The sequence below is a fragment of the Martes martes genome, assembly GCF_963455335.1.
Source record: "Martes martes genome assembly, chromosome: 5".
NCBI classification, from domain to species: Eukaryota; Metazoa; Chordata; class Mammalia; order Carnivora; family Mustelidae; genus Martes; species Martes martes.
Genome location: NC_137892.1, coordinates 139,446,362 through 139,464,874, shown reverse-complemented (window position 1 = coordinate 139,464,874; position 18,513 = coordinate 139,446,362). Strand labels below are relative to the sequence as shown.

The window sequence follows — 18,513 nt, the reverse complement described above, 5'->3', positions numbered from 1 at the left end:
ATGAGCATGAGCCCGTGAAAGGGGGCTTTGGCATCCCTGCTCCCCTACATTCCAAATCATGATTTACAGGATCATGCTTTGTGCAAGTCCAGGCGGCCTTACGGTTAGTCAGAAGGACCACTGTGAGCCGGAGTTTCCTGAGAATCGTCATGGAGGCCATTGCCTACACCATCATCCCACACCGCAGCCAAGGAGTCTCATCAGTAAGACACAGCGGCTTCCAGGCTCCACAACAGAGGCCAGTACTCACTGAGCCCTTCAGCCTCTCCGACTCACACAGAAATGCAACGGAGTAAGGACCATGTGCATTTTACAGATGAAGACAAGGAGGCTCAGAGAGGTCACTGAGCTGCTCCCTGACAAGATTCACCCCTAGATCCATGTGACATAGAAGCCTGGATTCTCCAACCACCACCATCAACACACACACACACGCACGTACACACACACACACACGCAGCTCTTAGCATCAGGATGCCTCTGGAAGATGGCCAAGCACTCAGGGCTCAGCCCTGAGCAGTGGCTAAGCCATCAGAGGGAGCAGGGAGGCTCCAGTCCCTGCCTTTCTTTCCTCCACCCCATAACCAAGGGATGTGCTTCCTGATGTTCCTGCTGCCGACTGGAGACCGAGCCCCTCGGCCTCTCCCATGGGTAGCCATTTCTGTCACTCCTGGTGCTCCCCTTAGGCAAAGAGGGACTCCTTGGGCACTACCTGAGCTATTCAAAGCGCCCCTGCGTCAGAGGGGGAGAACACAGCCCTGCAGAGCCCATCCTCAGGACTCACAGCGGAGGCGAGGCACAGAGCCCTGCAGGAAACAGCAACATCCGCAGGAACCCTCAGCTGCCAGAACAGCTCGAGGCGCAGTCACCACTGATTTCTGAGTAACAATTACAAACTTTTTAAAAATTATAACAACAGCAGCTTACGGGTCTCACACGTTCAATTTCATGTCCTAAAACATGTGCAGCTTTTCCCATTCCTTACAACAACCCTATGCCCTAGGAGTGGTTTTTATGAGCCCAGTTTCCTGACAGTGACTCACGAATAAATGATGTGTGCTCATGTTCATGGTTAGTGAGGGACTGGGACACTTGCTGTTCCGAAGGCTGAAAATCCCCAGAGGCCTGATGGGAAGGGCACTGCTGCCAAAAGCCAAAATCAGGGAAAACAGGCGGGCAGGGCACTGCCTTGGGAAAAAGACCAGCAGAGCACCTGGTCAGAGCTGCAAAGATGCCCAGTGGTCTGGCTGGAAGGGGACTCGCGGTCCACCCCGACAGGGTTTGTAGCCTTTGGCCCCCAGTGTCTAGACCAGCATGTCTGATTTCCACCAGGGCACAGCTGCTACAAGGTACCCTGATGATTCCTGCTAAATTCTCAGGTCTCTGGTGGGTTCTCTTTGTTTTTAACTGACCGGAGACCTAATAAAATGGGTTTTAATAACAATAATAAATTTGAAATAACAACTGACATGCATTAAGCATCTAATATGTTGTATGTGTTTTAGCTTTTTTAATCCCCCCCACACAAACCCTTACTGATGAAAAACCCCAGGCACAGAGAGTTAAGTAATTTGCCCCAGGTCTTCTTTTTGTAGTGGATACATGACAAACTCGTGATGAAGGGCCACACTAACAGTCTAGATTAGTGGTTCCCAAAGCTGTAGCCTGGATCAGAATCTTCCAGAGGGCCGGTTCAGACTCACACGCTGGGCCCCACTCCCAGAGTTTCTGAGGATTTGAATTTCTAGCAAGTTCCCAGGTGATGTTGATGCTGCTGGTCTGGCAACCACACTTTGAGAACCAGTGGTCTAGACAGGGGGTCAGCAAATTTGATGAAAGGGCCACAGCAGCAAATATTGTATGTTTTGTGGATCAAGAGGCAAACAAGGCTATTATATAGGTGCTCTTATAACCATTGTAAATGTAACCATTTAAAAATACAAAATCCATTCTTAGCTCTCAGGCCCTAATAAAACAGATGGCAGGCAAACATGCTGTGTGGTCGAGACTCTAATTTCTGGTCTTGGTCCCCTTTTCCCCCCACCTCACACAGTTTTCCTGTTTCTCTTGAGGTCCCAGCTGCCTAATGGCCCAGTCAGAAAAGTACACCTTGACTTCTTTCAAGACACGTCTCCAAAGGCAAAGGAAACAAAAGTGAAAATGAACCTTTGGGACTTCATCAAGATCAAAAGCTTCCGCACAGCAAAGGAAATAGTCAACAAAACAAAGAGGCAACCCATAGAATGGGAGAAGATATTCGCAAATGACACTACAGACAAAGAGCTGATATCCAAGATCCATAAAGAACTCCTCAAACTCAACACTCAAAAAACAGATAATCACATCAAAAAATGGGCAGAAGACATGAACAGACACTTCTCCAAAGAAGACATACAAAAGGCTAACAGACACATGAAAAACTGTTCATCATCACTAGCCATCAGGGAGATTCAAATCAAAACCACATTGAGATGCCACCTTACAACCGGTTAGAATGGCAAAAATTAACAAGACAATAAACAACAAATGTTGGAGAGGATGTGGATAAAGGGGAACCCTCTTACACTGTTACTGTTGGTGGTTACAGCCACTCTGGAAAACAGTGTGGAGATTCCTCAAAAAAATTAAAAATAGAGCTACCCTATGACCCTGCAATTGCACTACTGGGTATTTACCCCCAAAGATACAGATATAGTGAAAAGAAGGGTCATATGTACCCCAATGTTCATTGCAGCAATGGCCACAATCACCAAACTGTGGAAAGAGCCAAGATGCCCTTCAACAGACGAATGGAAAAGGAAGATGTGGTCCATATATACAATGGAGTATTATGCCTCCATCAGAAAGGAGGAATACCCAACTTTTGTATCAACATGGACAGGACTGGAGGAGATTATGTTGAGTGAAATAAGTCAAGCAGAGAGAGTCAATTATCATATGGTTTCACTTACTTGTGGACCATAAGGAATAACATGGAGGACACGGGGAGATGAAGAGAAGTGAGTTGGGGGAAATTGGAGGGGGAGACAAACCATGAGAGACTGTGGACTCTGAGAAACAAACTGAGGGTTTTGGAGGAGAGGAGGGTGGGAGGTTGGATCAGCCTGGTGGTGGGTATTATGTAGGGCACGTATTGCATGGAGTACTGGGTGTGGTGCATAAACAATGAATCCTGGAACACTGGAAAAATAAATTAAATTAAAAAAAAAAGAAAAGAAAAGTGCACCTCAGCTTCAGCTGTTGAGTGTTTGACCAACGTCCAGCACAGGCCAGAGCACAGCAGTGACCGTGGGAGCAACGTCATTAAGGGGAAAACTTCCTCTGCAGCTGGCCCCAAGCCTCAGACACTATGGGCATCCTGGTCACCATGGATTTGGAATGTCCCATGTGGATGTCTGGAAACTGATCATTTGTTTGATTTTTCCAGGGACAGATGACATTGAAAATTCTCTATTTAGTGTCATTTTCTTTGGAAGTAGAGGATTCTCATAGCTTTTCGAAAACAGTGCAATGATAAGAAAGGCATCCACATTAGTGTCATCGGCTTTAAAAGTACATAATTCTTTGCATATTTTAGATAACCCCAAAGTGAAAGATCTGGTCCTAAGGTTATTCTGTATTTATAAGGAGTTATCGGTCAGAGGGTTTCATGTTCTGAATTATGTTCAGGGGGGTCCAATTTTTCAAGCATCCACTTTTGTCCCCAGTGATTTAAAAACAGGCCTCCTGCAGAGACCAACCTCTCCATTTGTCCGCAGGCTGTTCACAAAATGAGTGGTGTGCTGGAGATATTCCAGTCACAATGCTCGACCACTGTCGGGATTTCAGTGATGACCCTGAGTGGTCCATGCACTCCCACAGCTCTCAGCGATGCGTCAGGAATTCCCTGACTCATTCCAGTTATAGAAGACATGACTCAGAACCGGTCTCTACGCTGGGTCTGCTGGGAATAGCAAGGTAAGCATTACTGCTTCTCATGGCATGCCTGGAGAGTTCTGCAAAATGCATAAATCCAGCTTTCAGGGTCTCCAGCAGGGTCTAAATAGGCTGGCGGCATGTTCCCCATAGTGCAGTCCATATGAAGGTTTAAATGCGTTTTCACCATGACAGCATCCTACAGCGCGCTCCACGGCACAGAACTAAAAAGCTGACACCACACCCTGCTGCCAATGGGTACCCCTCTACTTCCTGGGGGGGAAAAAAAACACCCAGGATGGAGGCAACAACAGAGAAGGAGAGTATTAGTCACTGCATTCAAGCACCCACACTTTCTTTGCGACTAGTGAGAACCCAGCAGAGCTGGTTCTCAGTGTTTCGCAATCTGTCACACATGGACTCCCGATGCTGGGAAGTGGGGAGCTGCGGCAGAAAGCTCCCTGGGGGATCAGAGGAACGGGCCTCTCCAGGAAAGTTCCACAAGCCGGTGACTGCAAAATCCTGTCCATTCCTCTTCCCCAAGGGTCCGTGATCCCTTATTCAAAACCCTTGGGGCCAGATGGGCTGGAATTCAAAATGTTGCCATTATAAACATAATCTGGAAAACAAAATGGTGGTTAGTTGGGGAGATATAAAAGAGAGTAGCTGTTTAATGGGTGTAGAGTTTCCGTTTTAGAAGATGAAGCATTCCAGACACTGGTTGCAGAGCACTGTGAGTGTAACACTACTGGACCGTACACTCGGAAAAGGCCAAGATGGTAAATTTTATGTTACATGTATTTTGCCGCAATTAAAAAATAATAACTTGGGTCACACACTCCGTATTAGTGGAACAACCCTATAGGGTCTAGGGGAGCACCCCGAAACAAAACACGTGGACTCTTCCACAACAAACTGTACACCTAGTCTCACTAAGATTAATGCAAATTACAAGCAGCCTCATACCAATGCGGGTTGCATTGTGCCACCAAACGAAGTCGCTAACCACTAAACTACTTTTGGTTTTCAAGGGTCTCTGGAATTTGGACTTGTCGCTCAGGAACTGTGAGCTTGTAGCTCTCACTGATTCCACCCTACCCCATCTTGGTATGAAATTTTTGTTATCCACAATTTACACATGACAAAATAGAAATAAGAAGTCACAGAATAGGAAAAGAGTCCCCTGCCCAAGTCACCTGCCAGCTAGTTGGAATTCAAATCGGCCTGATGCTACTGCTGAGCCTTCACCTTGACCCCCGGTTACCCGGGCACAGATGTGATCGACAAGTCACAGAATCCTAAAGAAGTCCCCTGAAATGTGAAGACAGAATCCCAGATCTCAGCCCAGTGTCGGTGCTAGTGGAAGGTGCGTGAGATGGAGCCATCTGCGGGTTTCAATAATGGCCTTTCCCCCGGGACGGCCATGACTGTTCTCACAAGTCCCTGATTCTTATCATCCTCTGAGCCAGAATCGTGAGCAGGAAAAACCACTGTTCTGTCCCCAGAGACTGTCTTCTGATTTTTTTTTTTTTTTTTTTTTTTTTTTTTTTTTTTTTTACTGAAGTACAGAATATCTCCAATCAGTTGGCTTTTGTCCCTCCTTCCCCTCGTCACTAATAGTCGGCCTTCAACTGGGACTATTCCCCAGAAACAGAAGGTGTGCAAATGAAAGTGTCTGATTCTCTCAGCCGGGCACATCTGCGTATTCCCCGGGGAAACAGCCCCATTGGGATCTGAAGCCTGACAGGACTGGCCAGATAAAAGGCCTTGGGCTCTCTTCCTCTCAGGTGTCTTGAGGTCGGCTGCTCTGTCCTCTGGTGAGGAGCGGCTCTTAGCTGCCAATACTCTATGGATCTGTCTTCGTACCAGACCCACGTCCACAGCTGCCTGTCTCCCGCACATGGACTGCAGCACCCTGGGGAAGCCACCATGTCAGGTGTCCTGTCAGGGCGCTGGCTGGCGGGGGGAGAACAGAGCCATCAGCAGGAACTCGGAGCTCATGGATGCCCCTAGGAGAAAGCTCTGGTGTCCCGGAGGAGCTGGTGGAAAGGGCTGACTCAGGCTAAAGGTCTCCTGAGGGGATGGAAGGGGCAGAGGGGGCTTCCTAGAACACAGGCTCTCCATCCCGTCCTGTGGAACCAGCAGCAGGATTCCCTCAGAAGCGCAGCGCCGCAGTGCCGGGACTGGCTCTATTCTTAGCACAGGCTCTCAGCAAGGGGAAGCGTTCTTCTGCGGGCGTGGACGCTCCCTCAGCTAAATTAAACAAAGAACTCCTCTGTTGACTAGGAGAATGCACTGGAATTTCAACTTGGTCTATTTAATGGGAATGGAAAGAACTTCCATAAAATCCTGAGTCATCGCAGCTGAGCAAGCTGTCTGCCTCCTGGAGCCAACGGTGTGCAACGTGTGTGTTTAAACATACACCTACACACCACCCACCCACTCACATGTACACACATGTACACATACCACACACATACACACACACCACATAAACACACACCTATACCACACACATACCGTGCATGTAAACACATGTACACACACTACACAAACACACACCACACATAAACACACACCTACATCATACATACACCCACATGTAAACACATGTACACATACTACACAAATACACAGCACACATACATACACACCTACATACCACACACACACCACACAAGTAAACACATGTATACACATACTACACACACACACACACACACACACACACACACCCCTCAGGTTAAATTTAGCTAAAACATGAAGTCCTGAACCTAGAATAATGATCCCACTGTTTCTGACATCACTTAAATATATGTGGAGTCTTTTTAATCAAACATCACATTTCAAGAGAAGTGTGTATGTGTGTATGTGTGGGTGTGTGTGTGAGAGAGAAAGAGAGAGAGAAAGACTTGGAAGCTGGAAAAGTAGGCCCTCTAATCTTACTACAACATCACATTCTCCCCTCTCTCCAAGACGTTAAGGACCTTGGGCCCGAATTCTGGACTGCCCCTTCCTCATGCTGACACACCAGACGCATCCACTAAAATCAGGGCTTTCAGCTTCAGAGCCCCAGAAACAGCAGCCCCCATGTGCCTCCCTCAGCAGCAGCCTGTGCTCTGAAGCTTTAGGCATGGCAGGCTGGGATGGGGCAAGTGTGTAAAGAAGGCAGAAGGCCCAGAAGGAGAGTGGCCCTTAGCAGCCCTGCCCTGCAGACACTGAAGAGATGGGTCACTCTCACCAGTGTGAGACCCCAGTGTATACAAACCCACTTGATGGATTTTTTTAAAATGTTTTTTTACTATTTTTTCCTTCTTTTTTAAATTATTTTTTAAATTAACATATAATGTATTATTTGTTTCAGGGGTATAAGTCTGTGATTCATCAGTCTTACACAACACACAGTTCTCACCACAACACATGCACAGTGTATGTGTGTGTGTGTGTATGTGTGTATGCCACATCTTCTTTATCCATTCATCTGTTGATGGACATTTAGGCTCTTTCCATAGTTTGGCTATTGTGGACATTGTTGCTGTGAACACTGGGGTGCAGATGCCCTTTCAGATCACTACATTTGTATTTTTACGGTAAATACCCAGGAGTGCAACTGTTAAGTCGTAGGGTAGCTCTATTTTCAACTTTTTGAGAAACCTCCATACTGTTTTCCAGAGTGGCCTCACCAGCTTGCATTCCCACAATGTCGGAGTGTTCCCCTTTCTCCACATCCTCTCCAACACCTGTCATTTCCTGATTTGTGAATTTTAGCCATTCTGACTGGTATGAGGTGGTATCTCATTGAGGTTTTGATTTGTATTTCCCTGATGATGAGTGATGTGAAGCACTTTTTCATGTGCCTGCTGGCCATTTGGATGTCTTCTTTGCAGAAATGTCTGTTCATGTCTTCTGCCCATTTCTTGATTGGATTATTTGTTCTTTGGGTGTTGAGTTTGCTAAGCTCTTTATAGATTTTGGATACTAGCCCTTTATCTGATATGTCATTTGCAAATATCTTTTCCCATTATATTGGCTGTCTTTTTGTTTCATTGACTGTTTCCTTTGCTGTACAAATTCTGATCTTGATGAAGTCCCCAAAATGAATGAAGTTCATTTTTGGTCTTGCTTCTCTTGCCTTTGGCAATGTTTCTAGGAAGAATATGCTAAGGCTGAGGTAGAAGAAGTTGCTGCCTGTGTTCTCCTCAAGGATTTTGATAGATTCCTGTCTTACATTGAGGTCTTTCATCCATTTTGAGTCTATTTTTGTGTGTGGTATAAGGAAATGGTCCAGTTTTCATTCTTCTGCATGTGGCTGTCCAATTTTCCCAACACCATTTGTTGATGAGACTGTCTTTTTTCCATTAGACATTCTTTCCTGCTTTGTCAAAGATTAGTTGACCATAGTGTTGAGGGTTCAATCCTGGGCTCTCTATTCTGTTCCACTGTTTTTGTGCCAGGACCATACTGTCTTGATGATTACAGCTCTGTAAAAGAGATTGAAGTCCAGAATTGTGATGCTGCCAACTTTAGTTTTCTTTTTCAACATTCCTCTGGCTATTCGGGGTATTTTCTTGTTCTGCACAAATTTTAGGATTATTTGTTCCATTTCTTTGAAAAAAATTGATGGTATTTTGATAGGGATTGCATTAAACATGTAGATTGCTTTAGGTAGCATAGACATTTTCACAATATTTGTTCTTCCAATCCACGAGCACAGAACATTTTTCCATTTCTTTGTGTCTTCCTCCATTTCTTTCATGAGTAATTTATAGTTTTCTGGGTACAGATTCTTTGCCTCTTTGGTTAGGTTTATTCCTATGTATCTTATGGTTTTGGGTGCAATTGTAAATGGGATTGGCTCCTCAATTTCTCTTTCTTCTGTCTTGCTGTTGGTATATAGAAATGCAACTGATTTCTGTGCATTGATTTTATATCCTGACACTTTACTGAATTCCTGTGTGAGTTCTAGCAGTTTTACAATGGAGTCTTTTGAGTTTTCCATATAATGTATCATATCCTCTGGAGCAATCTTGGGCATATCATTAATATGTGTCAGATTCACTTAAATTTTTTGCCAGCAAAGCAACTGTAAACCCAGGGCCATGATTTGTATAGTGCAACACAAAAAGAAATATAGGTCCCTGGGCAGGGGCAGAGAAGTCAGTCTTTCCTTTATAGCCCGTGACCTCAAGCTACCCGGGGAGATGACCCCGTGGGATTACAAACACCACATCAGGAGAAGTTCAGTACCTGAATGGGAAGTGGATAAGCGGTCCCTTTCCGGTCATCTACCAAATGCCAGCTTAGGATGGAGAGGACTCCTGCCATGCCTCCTCCCAAGACACTGTAGGACACTCACTCTTGAACCTCCTCCTATGCATGCACAGACTCCCCCAGGGATGGAAGACAGCTATGGAAGCAGGCCTCCCCACATTGGTGTGCCCTGGTCACTGCCCAGACAGGCTCACATGGCAGTGGAGTCAGAGTAGAAAGTAAAGCTGGCCGAGAACCCATCCTGGGAAGACAGAGAGGTGGCCAGAGGCAAGAACATGTAGGAGCTGAGGCTCCAGGCCCACAACACATGCTCCATCGTCTGATTAGCCTTCACTTGCAAAGCACAAAACATAAAGATAAAATCATTAAGAATTTCAAGATGGCTACCACGGAGTGCCACTCTTCTGAGCATGGCCCTATGTGGCCGCACCAGTCACACACCTTAAAGCCAGTCCTGACTACACTTTATTGTTGTGTGTACAGTCTTCTGTTCTTCATGCAGCATAACCAACTCCTCACAGCTTGAGAGAACTAGAGGATCACCATGCAGGTAAGCTAACATGTCATTGCTCTATTAATCTGCTAGGGCACCAGAACAAAGTACCAAGGGCTGAGTAGCTTAAACAGCAGAAATTCATTTCCTCACAATTCTGAAGGCTAGAAGTTCAAGATCAGGGTGTTAGCAACCTGCTTTCTTTCTGAGGACTCTCTTCTTGGCTTGAAGATGGCCATCCTCCCCCTATGTCTTCACATGGTCTTGGCTGTGTGTATCTGTGTCCAAATACCCTCTTCTTCTAAGGACACCATATTGAATTAGGGCCCACCTTAATGACCATATTTTAATTCAGTTACCTCTTTAAAGATCCTATCTCCAAATGTAGTTACATTCTGAAGTACCAAGACTTAGAACTTCAACAATGGAATCTGGGGGGTACAATATAATCCCTAATAGACACCATTCCTCAAATGCTGATGTTCCATAGAAGTAATCTCAGGGAAAATGGCTCCCTAAGAATTTATACCCAGTCTATGGCTTCTCTCAGACAGAGCTGCTTTAACCCTCCTGATCATACTGGGCTCCTCTTCTATACACTCTTATGGCATTTGTCACAATGGTCATGTGTACTATTTTTACACTTTTTGTTAAATTCTCCTCCTACAAACTTGTAAGTCCATAAGGGCAGGGTCCAACCTGCCATGTTCAGAGCTGTGTCACTTAGTATCCAGCCCACAGAAAACAGAAAATTAATATATCCTTAAGGGAGAAAGGTCAACCAATGACACACACACTCATGTAAATTAAATTCTGGAACTTTCTAAGCTTCAGCTTATTGGCCCAGAAAATACCCTAGGGATCCACTTTTCTGCCTTTGGAGGAGAGGATTTGAAGCTTAAAATGTACTCATGATTTCCTCAAATATTTGATTTCAAATCTAGCAAGTAAACTTCCTTCCCCATAGAGAAAATTTCATGGTTATTTATGAGACTTCCAGCTGCTACACAGAAATGGGACTATGTGGGGGTGGGAATGTTTGTTTTCCCAAACACTGATATTAATCAAGCATGGGACAAATACATAGTTAACATTAGCTGCTTCCCAGGGAACGTATTTGCCTTCCCTCAGTGACTCAGAGCACTCTTGGTATGCTTGGACCCCCAGCTCTGGTGAGTAAGTGTCCGCTCACACCTGCAGGACCCTTTTGGAAGTACACATCATTCACTCATTCAGTGGACAAACATTTATCAACAGACTATGAGGATCAGACACTGGGCTCAATATTTAGGATACAAGTATCCTTGGTATAAAGATGAGTCTAGTGGTGGAAACGGACTACAAATTCAACAGGACTATCATGAATGAAGCTATGATTCATTCATTTACTCACTCATTCACTCAACATTTACTAGGTGCTCACTATGGCAGGCTCTGTGCTGGGCAGTGGGGATACATCAGAGAACAAAAGTGAGGTAGTGTGTGCCTTCAGGGTGCCTACATTCTAGTTGGGGGAAGACAGACAATAACGGATACATAGGTGAGTGACATCAAGTGATGACAAATGCTCTGAAAAGAGAGGAAGCAGGATAAAGCGTTCACACAGTGACAGAAAGACTCCTATGTTAGATGGTGATCAGAAAGTCTTCTCTGATTAGGTGAATCTGAGCAATGACCTGAGCAGTGGGAGAGAATAAGCCATGAAGAAATGGAGGGGGCAAGGGAGAGAGGGTGCATGTTCCAGTGGAGGGAACAGTAAATGCATAAGCCCTGAGGTGAGCCCATCTGAAGGAACATCTACGGGGCGGGGAAGGAGAGGAAGGTGCGGAGGCAGGAAGGTAGAAGACTCCAGGGACCACGTCAAAACGCAGGGTGACCTTTCGGGACTCATCAGTCCTCCTGGGGCTAACCATGTAGGGGGAGAAGATTCACAAGGAAGCAGCTTTTAAAACAAGACTAAAAGGATACCTGAAATCTGCCTCCTGGAGTGGCTGAGAATTGTCCTCCCAGCTCTCCACAGGAAGCTGGAAATCCGTGTGTCACAGGTTCAGAGGCCTGCACTTGGGATGCTAGTGACCACTTGGCCCTCTTATCTTCCAAGGCACTTGCTCTTCTTTGGCTCTCCCTGGAGAGCACCCCTCTCCTGCCTGCCTTAGGCTTCCCCGCCTCTATGTCTCTATATTCCCGCCTCAGTCAGTGATCTGTTCGTCCCTATATCCCCAGTTCCTAGAACAGTGCCTGGTGCAGGGGAAGAGCTTGCTGAGGGAATGAACGTCACTTGCTTTCTCTTACCCATCCAACCTCTTTTTTTCTAAAGTAGTCACTTTCAGCTACAAACTTGAGCCAAGAGTCCCAACCATGGCCATATTTGTCTCAAGCAAACTCCTCTTCAATGCACAGACATCAGTGTGTCACTAAATTTCTTCAGGCAAGTCTGGGTATCCTCAGAGGTTAAACATGTTCCATATAGCTAAATGCAAGTTTGTAATAAGCTGCCAAATGCATCAGAGATGGTCCAGAAACTCAGTACTTCCAAGTTCAGCATTTCTGATTCCTACCCTGGTTGGGAACTCTCTCAGATCTTGGAGACAAGCTTGTGAATGAGCAGACATGATTCTCAGACCTGTTAAGCTTACAGTGAGGAGAAGGACACGGAGAGATATTCTTCATATGACAGAACCTGACATAAGGGAAGGAGCTGGTGTCAAAAGTCAGAGGAGAGACATCTAGTGTAGATTGAACCAAGAAGGTTTTCTAAAGGAAGCCATGCGTAAGTCCTAAAAACAAAACCATAAAACAGAAGTAACTTAGTTACTTCTGGGGAAAACAAGTTTCAGGCAGAAGGAACCTAAACACAAGGGCTAGAGGCAAGGAAAAGCAAGGCTTTTCTGAGGAATAAAAACAGTTCAGAAAGGCAAATACTATGTTTAGAATGATAAGCTCCAAATAGATAGGTATGATATGTTCGGAAAGTGGGAGCCTATGGCCCTGAAGTGATGATGGAACAAGGCAAAGAACTGTCAAGTCGTGAGGAAATGCAAGGCGGGGAGTCCGTGGTGAGGCCCGGCTCATGAGGAAAGGCTTCTGACTGGATCCAGGAGTCTCTCAGAGCTACTGAGCCACTCTAGCACAGAGACAACTGGTGCTTTGAGTTCCTATGGTCTTGGTCTTAGATTTTACTAAGCAAACAAAAGAAACAGGTTGCCAATTTCTCTTTCCACACATTTACCCATTATGTATTTCCCCAATTCTCCCCAACAGTCCTCTCAACCCTCTCATGGGTAAAAGCTTGAGCCGCTTCACCCATCTTCCCACCAGTTCTGAAAGCCGATAATCAAAACCAATAGGCCATCTCACTAAGAGAAAAAAAGGACAGAATAACAATTAAAATGTTAACCACCTCACAGCAAATTCAGGTATGGATCACTGTGGAGTGGCTATAATCATAAGGCAATCAGGTAATCTGGAATTTCAAGACAAGTCTCAGGCAGGTTCTACTCAGAAAGTTTGCTGTTGGGGCACCTGGGTTGCTCAGTGGGTTAAGCGTCTGCCTTCAGCTCAGCTAATGATCTCAGGGTCCTGGGATCGAGCACCGTGTCGGGCTCTCTGCTCAGCAGGGAGCCTGCTTCCCCCTCCCCTTTCTCTCTGCCTGTCTGTCTGCCACCTTGTGATCTCTGTCAGATAAATAAATAAAATCTTTAAAAAAAAAAAAAGAAAGAAAGTTTGCTGTTAGCCCAAACAAACAAACAAACAACTTGTGTGCTTTAGAACCAGTATGGAGTATGGCAGTGATTTAGAATTAACTAACTGGATTTCCATAAAATCAGAACCATTCACCCTGCACATACTACATTGATTAGTGATCTGATATGCTAATTATTCTAATGAGCTATTGTTAATGTTATAACATTTAAAACATTTGTTAGTATTTGGTAATGTCTGTGCATGCCATTTAAAAGGCAACTCACAAATTTCCAAATGACTTCCATAAGAAATCTTACTCAAGACTGATTTCTCGCAATATGGTGGACTAGATACTCTGAAAAACTATCCCCGTGTTAAGCCCCGAATAAGCATCAAAAGAGGGAAGAAATCTTCGGAGTCCAAAAATAGAAAAAAGAAAAACAAATATAAGTAAGCAGAAACTTGGTGAGAAAAGCAAAAGATGGACTGTGATGATCTTTTCTAGGTGTCCCCTTGGCTAGGCTGCTGTCCCCAGTAACTCCATCAAACACTGATCTGGGTGTTGCTGTGAAAAGGTGTCTCGCAGATGTAAATTAAAGTCCTTTATCTGTTGACTTTAGTAAAGCCAAAGTAAAGAGAATTATCCTCGATAATCTGTAGGCCTGATTTAATCAACTAAAAGACCTTAAGAATAGAGCTGAGACTTCCTAGGAAAACTCTGCCTTGGACAGCTGCTTTAGCCCAGGCCAGACACCTGCAGCCTGCCTTTCCTGATGGCCTGCCCTGGATTTGGGGTTTGCTAGCCAGCTCCCACTACTGTGGTAGGCAATTTCTTGCAATAAATTTCCTCATATAGATCTCCTACTGGTTCTGCTTCTCTAGCTGAACCCTGATTGATACACACAGCTAGTTGCGGACGTGGGATATCTGCTGCTCGCTTTTGCTCTGGAGGAAAAAAAGACAAGTTGAAAAGTCAGATCAGAGACTAAGTGAAAAAGTGAACCAGAAAACGAAGAAACAAGTAAGCAAACCTAAAGCTGGTTCTCTGGGCTTCCAATCTAGGTAGAACTATTCATGGAGAATCTATAGCCACAAGCCATAGATCTGGGGTTCAACTCCCTAACAAAGAGGTTGAAGTTCAACATTAAGCATAGAGCGGTAGCACTTCATGTCCACTAGAGCGGCCAAATTTAAAAGTGAGAACAGCAAGTATTGGACAGAATATGGAACAATGGGAACTCTCACTCACTGCACTTGAACATCAACTTGGAAAACAAGTTGCATCATCTGGTCAAGCCAGATGTATATATCCTAGGAGATATGCATTCCACTACTTGGTATATACGTGGGATAACCCTACAGACTTGAATCCTAAGAAACATTTTCAAGAACAGTCTTTACAACATAATACTGGAAGCAGAACAGATCTACTCACAGAAGGTTGGACAAGTGGAAGAGTCACATAATGGAATACAGTTATAGCAGGGAAAATGAATGAATTACAGCTACATGTCCTTGGGCAAACATAAGCCAAACAAAAAGCCCAATACATGCCTTAAGATTTCATCTCCCTTCACGGTCTTACCGTATATGAACAAAATCTGGATCAGATCCCTACTTACCCATGTCCTATATCCAGCTCTGATCCAGACCTATGTCAGCTCTGAAGACCAAGAATTATATCATATTCACATATGAATCCACAAAACCTAGGAGAGCAGCAGCCATAAAGAATACACCCAATAGATAACTGCTGAATGAATAAATTTCAAACCCAAAAATGCATGTCAGGAACCAGATCCCATGTTTCTAGCCTAGAGTCCTAATGTACGAAATCCCAAATTCTGATCTTACCTGCCTAGACCCCTTTCTGCCATAGACAACCCTGTAACCAGTTAGCATCTGATCTGACTGGTGTTAATTCCCCCTCCCTATCTTCCTAAAACCAGTTCCCCTTGATACTTCCATCTAATAGCCACTCAAGTCCCAGTCTATGTTCTTGACAAAAAAACTTCAGATAAAGGAAACTGTCACTGTCAATAAAATGAACTTCTCAAGGGTTTAATCAAATGAACTTTCAGACCACATTGATAAGGGACCCACTGTGAAACTCCTGGACACCTTTCTATATGGGAGATCAACATAAGGAAAGGGACACATTTTAGAGGAAAGTAATTCACACATTTTCCTTCCTGAACAACTAGAGCTTTTGTAAAGGACATCTTTTTCCAATACCAAAGGTGTTCCTGCTTTAAACATAACAAAGACAGAACATTTTACACAAGTAAATAGGATCTTTCTTGATTTAATCACAGTAATTCAACTTTGAAACACCAACTGACCTAAGTATAAAGTGTACCTTAAAGCTGGCTAATGACATGGCCACTGTCGGTTAATTCCATCATTTCTGCAGGGTAATGTGGTCTAAGAACAACGCAATTACCTTGTTTAGCAAGACCAAGTCCATTTCAAAATACCAAGATTTGTAAAATCTGAAGGTCACGTATATTTTAAGAATATTCGCAAACACATTAGATTACTCTTGAATCTCTATCATTTAGGTATTAAATCATGCTTATTGTCTGTGGAATAGAGACGGTCGCCAACAACGGTGACTTGTCAACTTCTAGAAAATGCACACTTCTTTTTTCTTTCTATCAATGTTACATAAAGGACAGGCTAGTATACTCTAGTTTCATCTATTTGGCTATGAATCACTCTTCGTTTCATTCGGTGATTTACTAAACTTCTCCTTTGCACATTACACTATGATACATACTGTTTGGGAAGGGAATTCCTACCTTAATGGGGCTTTCAAGACAGCTGATAAAATAAGATTTATATATTCAAAGAAGACATAAAGATAACCATGAGGGAGTATAAAGCCCAAAATAGAACCTTGACATCTCAGCTTGACTATATTCTGAGCACCTCCCACCTTCATGGTTTTGAAAGTTCACTCCCTTCTCTGAGTCACACTTGCTTCTTTGGTGAAAAAAATGGGCTGCATTATGTCACTCTTAAGTGCCCTTCCAACAGAGCTATCTATTCAATTCTGATATTATGAATATGTAAGCAAGTTTAAGACAGGAATTTTTAGAAGATATGTGTGGAGAATTCACAATGCAAAGATTGTTCCAAATAGGATTAATCAGAGAAGGTTCCAAAATAATGGTAAGTCTTAGGGTTGGTGGAGAATGAATAAGGAAATGGTATGAGAAGCACTAAGGCTGATGTATGGTGTGTGACCTAACGGGGACATGACATTTGTAAACCCTACTCCATTCCTACCCATCCCTTTTGCCTTTATGACAAAATATATGCCATTCTCAGTTCATTATTAATCAAGTCTACCTCAAAGAGAAGGTGTTCAAGTTGGGTACATGAGGAATAGCCTAACTCATTCCATAGCACAACTATGGCTAGGGAAGCATAGCACAACTCTGGCCAAGTTCACTCACTGCCCTAGTAACTTGCTCTGCCATACTGATGACCCAGTGATCTCAAAAAGAGTGAATCACACAAAGTGTTATCCCATCATCCAATGTGTAACAGGAATTGGGAAATTCTTCAAGTGATTAGGTCAGAGCCCTAAAATTTCACATAGAGACTAAGTTATCTGGATTGGTAACTTAATCAATCAGACCATCCAGAAGAAGAATCTCTTCCCTTCTCTTAGCTTTTGCTATAAGGAGAATTAGACAGTCTGTTACCTAATTTAGGATGAAATTGGAACAGCTTCCTAAAGTTAAAGAATGTAACCAGCTGTCCATTTTTGTGTACAGGAAACATTACAGACTCAAAATTTCTTCTTGTTTACATACTCTGCTAAGATCACAGAAGAAACTCCCAGGAAAGTTACCATCTATCCCAGGGTCTGGTGAAGTCTAGAAAGAAAATACTTGTACCCTTGTCCTCTCCTTCTCCTGCTTGCAAAATTCTGAGTCCTCTCAAATCTTTATTAGAATCCGTCTAGATTAGCAAATCTATTTTCCCACTGAGGTCCATGGTTCCCAAATCCTTAAGACATATAAATAATATTATGGATTCCTTTTGTTAACTGTCCCCCAGCCCATTATTTTTTTTCTCTGAAAAAAGGAGAAACTATACCATATTTAAGGAAATGTCTCATTTTCCAGTGGCCCTTTATGCATAGATTATTATCATGTACAAATCAGAGAGAATATGGGAATTGCAAGGAAACAACTTGGGTCAATTCATCTCTGAAAACTACCTGAAACTATTTGGTACAAGGCAGAGAGAACCAGTTCGGATCGCTTCGAGCGAGGGGCAGGGAACATATGTCAATGAACTACAAACAAAAGGCAGCCAAAAGATGCTTTGCTGAATTCATCATCTGATAAAGTGTTGATATTTCTTTCAGTTTCTCTTCATACATCAGCATCAGCATCATCACACATTGAAATCTGACTTCCATGTGCGGATACCACAAGCAGTTTGGTAATAGTCCACACTAAAGTATTATAACTTTGCTAATAGTGAGACTCATTGTCTTTAGTTTGGACTATCGTCCTCTAAGGAATTCAAAGAGTTTAAAAAACAAACAATTCATCATGATGAGTATCATGTGAATATCATTAATTAATGTGACTAAGACATGGATGACGCTTTTTCCCCTTCCCATTAAGAACATGAAGAGACTGACGTGTAGACAAGTGAAATTATTCCTACAAAGGCACATACTCTGTGGCAACAGAAAGGGGGAGGAGATAACAGATGTGAGTAAGAGCAGGTCATGTTGTAGCTGAACAATAATGGAACAAAACAGACTGTGCAACGAAGTGAGGAGATTCAAGTCACAATACCCTTTAATCCACAGGTTGGTTCCTCCTTCTCTGGAGGTCTCTGCTTCGGCTTCCTGTAAATGATGTGTGGGTGGTACTCTCCTTCAGCCAGTAGATGCTTTTTGACAGGCTCAATGAAGAAGTCTCCATGTGGTAGATGGAAAAACCCAGTCTGTAAATATACATAATACACAGGTCTACTTGAATCCCTTCCATAGCTATGTGGAGAAAATTAGTAAAGTGCAAAGTACATAGATCACATAGATCATGATAATCCCTTAAAACCCATAATACCAGTGCTTTCAGAATCTGCCATCTTATCTCACAGAAAAGCTACACATAAAT

The 18,513-nt window shown here is 43.6% G+C and overlaps 1 protein-coding gene across 1 annotated transcript in view; it reads right to left on the bottom strand.

Moving 5' to 3' along the window:
• ADAMTS12 (ADAM metallopeptidase with thrombospondin type 1 motif 12) overlaps positions 1–18,513 on the bottom strand; it is a 291,803-nt gene that overhangs the window by 162,740 nt on the left and 110,550 nt on the right. Inside the window, exon 3 of the mRNA XM_080803336.1 lies at positions 18,190–18,340. Coding sequence (XP_080659462.1) covers positions 18,190–18,340 — 151 coding nt within the window. The remainder of the gene's footprint in view (positions 1–18,189; positions 18,341–18,513) is intronic.